Consider the following 7,409-nt stretch of genomic DNA (forward strand, 5'->3'; position numbering starts at 1 on the left):
GACGATTGGCTGGCGAAAAGGTCTCCTTTGGAATCTCTTCAAGAGAGAGGGGTTACGACAGTTGAAAGGACCCTGCACGCTCCCCTTATTAAATCCAATTTGAAGCAAAGCAAAGCACCCACTCACCCCTCCACACACACACTCGTCCCTCATTCCAAGAAAAACATGTTGAGGCCTAATTTCCCGCTTGGAGAAAATCAAGCAATAGGAAGCTCTACACAAATAGTTTATGTTAATTTTAACACTGAAGTTCAGAGCTTTTCAGAGATTCCAAGAACACAGCATAAAACAGGCCATAGTAGACTAATGGCAACATGGTTATGAATCTAAGTAAAAAAAATATACCTACAACATTATTTCTTAATGCATCTGTTTTATTTAACGGATTTCCATTGACACAAAAACCTTGTATGAATCAAAAAGGTCACATTTTGGAATAACAAATACTCCTAGGATAGACAGGAGGTCTGGAGGTATAAAGAGGTGTTGTTGTCACAGATTTGGCCACATCAAGTGTTCTTTTCCAAACCCAGATCAGAGATTGCATTGTCAGTATCCATCTCTTTTTCCTCCGGGGGGGCAACCCCAGATGAGGATCATCCCGTGCTGCAGCTCATCTTATGTTCCAGCTCTTCCTCATCCTCATCCTCCAGCTCATGGCTGTCCTGCCAACGCTCCGTTTTCTCTGCTAGAGGGCGCTGTTGGGTGGAGTGAGTGAGTTTACTTGCGGAAGCGTTTGAAGAGTGGGTGGATGTTCTTGCCCATTGCAGCCTTGCTGCCTCTGTGGTACTCCATGTAGACCGCATCATCAGCCCCTGACATGGAGCTCATGGTCCCTGGCCTCCGGGTGAACTGAGGGAGAGCAGGAGGAGAACAGAGGGTGAGATGAACAGAGGAGGAGGACAGAGAGTGAGATGAACAGAGGAGGAGGAGGAGGGTGAGATGAACAGAGGAGGAGGAGGAGAACACAGGGTGAGATGGACAGAGGAGGAGGAGGAGAACACAGGGTGAGATGGACAGAGGAGGAGGAGAACACAGGGTGAGATGAACAGAGGAGGAGGAGAACACAGGGTGAGATGAACAGAGGAGGAGGAGGAGAACACAGGGTGAGATGGACAGAGGAGGAGGAGGAGAACACAGGGTGAGATGGACAGAGGAGGAGGAGGAGAACACAGGGTGAGATGGACAGAGGAGGAGGAGGAGAACACAGGGTGAGATGGACAGAGGAGGAGGAGAACACAGGGTGAGATGGACAGAGGAGGAGGAGGAGAACACAGGGTGAGATGGACAGAGGAGGAGGAGGAGAACACAGGGTGAGATGAACAGAGGAGGAGGAGGTGAACACAGGGTGAGATGAACAGAGGAGGAGGAGGAGAACACAGGGTGAGATGGACAGAGGAGGAGGAGGAGAACACAGGGTGAGATGGACAGAGGAGGAGGAGGAGAACACAGGGTGAGATGGACAGAGGAGGAGGAGGAGAAGAACACAGAGGGTGAGATGAACAGAGTCATTTAGGGATGCACGATATGCATTTTTTTCCAACCGATACCGATGTTTACCCGCTTCTCGTGGCCGATAACCGATATGATAACCGATATGAGAACAGATATAATTTCACAGTTGATAACCTGTAGTTCATGCACACCTGAAGGTAAGAAAGGCTATGTAGTAAGCAAAGATTGATGATTTAATATTCCATAGTGATCTCACCAAATCTAACTTACATCACTATTGTTAACACAACAAAGAGAACACTTCTGACGCTGAAATGTTCATTTATTATTTCCTCTAACAAACAGAATCTGTTATAGACAGTGCACAATGCTTTTTTAAGCCAAGATCTGGCCTCCTTTTATGAAAACAAAAAGGCTCACCTAAGAGTAATTAGATCAAAAAAGTGTCAAAAATAAAGTGCATCATAAAATGCATAAATAAAATATCAAAAAATAAATAAATAAAGTGCATCAGTCAATACAAAAATAAAGACTTTTATAGAACCAAAAGTTTTATAGAACTTTTACAGAAACTAGTGCCAAATGGCTGCTTAGTCTGCAGATAAACAGAATGACACAAGGCACATAGTAGGCTACACTAGTATGCTTAATAAAGCAACTGAAAAGGGCTGGATTATGCTACTTTTAGTGCATGAGGATGAGGTAGGTTGTGATCAAACTTATCTGGCTTACGCTAGTATCGATCAGACTATGGATGTGTGTGGCGACTGTATCATACAGAGCAGGCAGGCACACGTCTGCAAAATAGCGGCGGCTTGGGAGTGTATACCGGGGCTCTAAATGTGAAATTAGCTGGCGAAATCCTTTATCTTCTACTACAGAGAAAGGCTGGTCGTCGAGGGCCATAAACTCCATTATTTTTTCATTGATTGCTTGAGCCTTTGAGCTGTCTCGAGTGAACTTCCTGCAGTTTTCAAATGCGTGTTCAATAGGCACAGCAGCTTTTTTTTTCGCGGCTAGGCTACCTTCTGCTACTAGTGCTTGATATTCCTTCCATACAGCGTGCTTGCAATGGTGAATCTTAAGGTGACTTATGAGATTCGTTGTGTTGTAACTCGTAGACCTTTGCCCTCCTCTCCGAACTTTTGTCGAACATGTGTTGCAAATTGCAAACGCACTATCTGCCTCAGAAACTCTGAAGAATGTCCACACCGGGGAAGACATGTTTCGCTCTCGTCTATTCACTGCGTGGCTGTACGCAGGCGCAGCATCATGAGCGCGGAAACCGGAAGCAGAAATATTTCCGGCTTCATATTATCGGCTCTATATCGGCAAACATTTTATAAAACCGATAAATATTTAATAACATTAATTTCCCATTATCGGGCCGATAAATATCGGTGCCGATAATATCGTGCATCCCTAGTGTCATTATCAGGGGTAAGGGGATACTGTCTCTTCATGCTGATCTAAGGTCTGTTGTGATGTTGGTTAAGGGTTAGGATTTGGGGTGGCAGGCAGGGGCGGGCAGACACACACACAACCAGACGTCCATCGGTCATACCATTGGGCGGCCCCCCTCTCCTATGACCACCTCCTCCTCAGCGTCGAGGTCCGAGGCGGCCATGACCTTCTGCAGCAGCTGGTACTGCTCATCTCTGGTCGAGAACATCAAATCGTCCTCTTCCATCCCTGCCATCTTAGTGATCACCTGGGGGAGTGGGGGGGGGGAGTGGCGGTACACACAAGAGACATGAGATCCACAATGAAGACAAAAAAGCCGTCGGCTCCGGAGAGATCATTCCTCCTTCGCTGCCTCTCTCCCTTGCACACACGTTGCGTTAAACAATTGTAATAGTGTTTCGGGGTTAATTCACAAGTTACATGATGCATTAGTATTACAGTTGTCAGATCAAAAGCTGCTCAATCAGCCCCCCCCCCCCCCCCCCCTCTCTCCCCAGAAGGACCTGTTTAGGATTAGGCCATGCTGCTGGCATGCCTACACTCATGCTGCTGGCATGCCTACACTCATGCATGGTGAACACGTTGACCTCAGTGGGCACTGGCTACCTATATGATAAGACAGAGAGCCAGAGAGGGGCTGAGTGAGGTCATTCAGCGAGACTCATCTCTTCAGGTTACACCTTAACTGGTCCTCCTGAGACATCTACTACCCCCCAGCACTGCGTCTCCTGAGACACCCGCTTTTCCCCTATACTGTCCCCCCTAAGACTTCTACTGCCCCCTTGTACTGTTTCTCTGTTTCTCCAGTGTATATATATATATATATATATATATATATATATATATATATATATATATATATATATATATATATATATATATATATATTTTAATCACAGAGACTGCCAATGGCCCCGGTCCTGAGCTAGATTACTCTTCCTGCTGCAACTGGTGAACTAATGATTCACTTGCTTAGTCAAATGTATTGATTGTAAGTCGCTTTGGAATAAGGCGTCTGCTAAATGCCAAAAATGTAAATGTAAATGTAAATGTCATTAGATTAGCTGTCTCTGGTACTTTTTCCACTGCTTGTAGTTTGGCTTAAAACTGAGCACCGGCCTTCAGCTCCTCAGAGATCCTCCCTGCTTCGCTGCATCTCTCCCCTCGAGCATGCATTGTATTAAATCATAGAAAGACGCTGTTGATCTGATCTCATCTCTTGACTCTACACATCACACCTGAATCCCAAGAATTCCTAACAATACCTGTGATGTGAATTGGGTTTGTGTGGTGAATGGGGGGGGAGGTCATTAGAGAGAGGGAGAGGTTGAGGTTGGGATGGGTTTAGTGGCTGGAGGTGGTCGAGCTTACCTTGAAGCTGTATCCCTGGTCCACCAGGAACCTCTGTCTCTTGGTAGAGTAGGCCATCTCCTGAGTGTCCTGGGACACCAACGAGTAGAAGTAGGCATTGTACTCTTCCGCAACCATACCTGCAGAGGGGAGTGTGTGTGTGTGTGTGTGTGAGAGAGAGAGAGAGAGAGAGAGAGAGGGGGGGTGGGGGGGGGGGTCAGTGAAAGCAAGTTCTCATCTCATCACTAACCTCAGCCTATTTCTCTCCTTAGCTACTGCAGCCGTACCTTTCTTGGCACGCAGCACACGCCCAAGCCTCTGGGCTTCCTGTCTGCGGGAGCCTCCGTGAGAGGAGATCTGGATCAGACAGTTGGCCTCTGGAAGATCAAACGATGTGTCCCCAACCTAAAAGCAATGACAGGTTTGTGTGTGTGTGTGTGTGTGTGTGTGAAGAGTGATGTTAAGGGAAATAAGAAGAGAGGACATAGATGATCTATTGTGAGTTAAAGAAGGCCCAGGTCTTCCAAGTGTTTACCGTAATACTTCTAATAGAGGCAACGAGAAGTAATCCAATGTTTTTTTTTGAATACCTAGTGTTTCCATGATATGCAAATTCTGAGTTGTAAGGTATTGTTAGCCCTATTGGGGCCCCAGTCTCTTCATTATGTTGTCCCACTTACATTGAAGTACATTCCATGACAAACATTCCATGACAACAGTTACCTTGGAGATAAAGATGGTGTTGATCTTGGGGTTGAGTTTGAAGTTCTGTAGGATCTGCATGCGTTCGCCCTGGGACGTGGGTCCATAGATGTAGGGCCTTCAGAGAGAGGGAGTGAGAGGGGACCACATGGTTTATGTTGAACGAAGACATGTCCCGTTGTGCAATTTCACTCCCTGACGTAGGCTTCGCCGAAATGCTTCAGAGTTTTTATAGTGTTTTTTCCATGGTTTTTCCATCCACAATAAACAAAAACATTTTAATTCTATGAAGATGGCCATGGTTCTCTTTTTTTTCTCAGATGAATAATAAACCCCATCTTCAATCTACTAAGATATACTAGTACAGTATATCTGAGCAGTGTGACCCTTCCCCCTTGCCTCTAGATGATTAAGTCGTTAAAAGGCTCTAAAATAAGAATCCCAGTACAGTAAAACTAAAATCAACCCCTCAACCACTCAGACTCACCCTCACTCTCCACTTTTAAATCCCACCTCAAAACCTATCTGTCCTCCCATGTATACAACCTTCCCTACCCCTAACCTTGCCACCCCTCCCCCTCCTGGAGATTGCTGTTAATTGTTCCTTGTGCCTGTTCGTTAACTCTGTGTTCTATGTGCTCATGTTATCTGTTGCTTGTTGTTTCTGTGTTCTGTTTTTCCCATAATGTCAGCGTCTTTGAGCGCTATATAAATACAATGAATTATTATTATTATTATTATTAAAATCAGTACCCGTCTCATTACAGCTGATGATCTCATGTTTTTTACAGATCAAAACAAACATCTGTTCCAAAACTAAGCCAGGAACTTCTCATTCCCTAACTGGAAATAACTTGACTCAACATAATAATTGTTATTACGAAACCCTCTCTTTCATGTTCCGACCGGTCGGACAGCGACATACTTGTTGAGGCGGATGGCGTACTCCTTCAGGGCGAAGACGTTGTCGGCGAACACGATGATCTTGTCGTTGCGCTTCTCGTGGAAGCGGATGAGGAACTGACACGCGCGGAACTTGTTGGGGTTCATGGTGTACATCAGGATGCGCTTCTTGGTCTTGATCGCCACATACTCGCGATAAAACTCGGGAGACATGGGGCACCACACCTGAGAAAAGCATGCATATACACGCACACGCACACACACTCAAAAAACTGCAACGTCTTTCAATTAACCCTTTCTTTCCTCCGTGTATACATCTATAGCTCCACTATCCCCTATCGCTTTTCTACCTGGGAGGTGTGCTGGTGTATACTACTACTACTACTACTACTACTACTACTACTACTACTACTACTACTAATAATAATAATAATAATAATAACTTAAATTTATATAGCGCCTTTCACAAACCCAAGGTCGCTTTACAAGGGAATGGAACAGAACAGAGCCAGAGAGACAAACACACAAAACAAGAAACAGTGAAACAGCTACTACAGGTTGAACGCAATGGTGAATAGGTGGGTTTTAAGGGCAGCTTTGAATGTGTCCCAGGTCCCATTTGAATACTACCCATAGGATACTGTAGGTGCAGGGCGAGGACACCCAGAGGCAGGTGGACCATGTCAGACTCACCTCAGCACACTGCACCTTGGCGATGTAGCCGTTATTCTGCAGCTCCATCCAGTTCGCTTCAAACAGTTTGGGGCCGATCAGGAAGTTGAGATCTACGATCTTGTCATCCTCTCTGACCAGCGTGGCGGTGAGGCCCAGCTTGCAGTGAGCCTGGACGATGGTCAGAACACGCCGGAACATCTTAGCTGCAGGGACGGGAAATAGTAGATATAATACACACTCATGGCATATAGAAAATCACAAAAATATGGAAGTATAGAAATACTGCAAATATCTCTCAGTCTGTAGTCCAGTGCAGATTCATGAATTGTATTCTAGCATATTCGGTGACATTCTATTGCACTCCACCCTATACTATTGGACTGAATTGTCATTCGATTCTACTCCATTCGACACTATCCTATTTACGTTGCTCTACTCTATTCCACGGAGAGCCAGAGTGAAAGAACTGGGTCTCTTCGAGTGAGGGGGAACCCGGGTCTCACCAGGGATGGTGTGGACCTCGTCCAGGATGATGAGCCCCCACTCCTGGCTCCTCATCCACTCCATCACCCTCTCGGCCTCCCAGGACCGCTTGGTGGTGTGGCCCAGCATGGAGTATGTGCTGATGGCCACCGAGCAGCCGATGGGCTTGTCCTTGGCGTCCGACGTGAAGCGGCAGATCTGCGAGTCGTCGATGGTTGACCACATCTTGAACTGGGACTTCCACTGTTCCACGGAGACGGAGGAGTTCCCCAGGACCAGACAGCGCTTACGCACTGTGCACGCCGCGGTCACGCCCACCAGGGACTTACCAGCACCTGGGGGGGGACACAGACACACACACACAAACACACACAAAT

General features: G+C 46.3%; 1 protein-coding gene across 1 annotated transcript in view; it reads right to left on the reverse strand.

Moving 5' to 3' along the window:
• Window positions 1-420: 420 nt before the first annotated feature.
• ercc3 (excision repair cross-complementation group 3) overlaps window positions 421-7,409 on the reverse strand; it is a 12,424-nt gene continuing 5,435 nt past the window's right edge. Inside the window, exons 8-15 of the mRNA XM_080542484.1 lie at window positions 7,053-7,367; window positions 6,568-6,752; window positions 5,897-6,099; window positions 4,993-5,089; window positions 4,557-4,674; window positions 4,291-4,409; window positions 3,020-3,166; window positions 421-852 (exon numbers count right to left, since the gene is read on the reverse strand). Coding sequence (XP_080398610.1) covers window positions 721-852; window positions 3,020-3,166; window positions 4,291-4,409; window positions 4,557-4,674; window positions 4,993-5,089; window positions 5,897-6,099; window positions 6,568-6,752; window positions 7,053-7,367 — 1,316 coding nt within the window. The 3' untranslated portion in view covers window positions 421-720. The remainder of the gene's footprint in view (window positions 853-3,019; window positions 3,167-4,290; window positions 4,410-4,556; window positions 4,675-4,992; window positions 5,090-5,896; window positions 6,100-6,567; window positions 6,753-7,052; window positions 7,368-7,409) is intronic.

This window comes from Nansenia antarctica (assembly GCF_963989245.1).
Source record: "Nansenia antarctica genome assembly, chromosome: 1".
Taxonomy (NCBI): Eukaryota; Metazoa; Chordata; class Actinopteri; order Argentiniformes; family Microstomatidae; genus Nansenia; species Nansenia antarctica.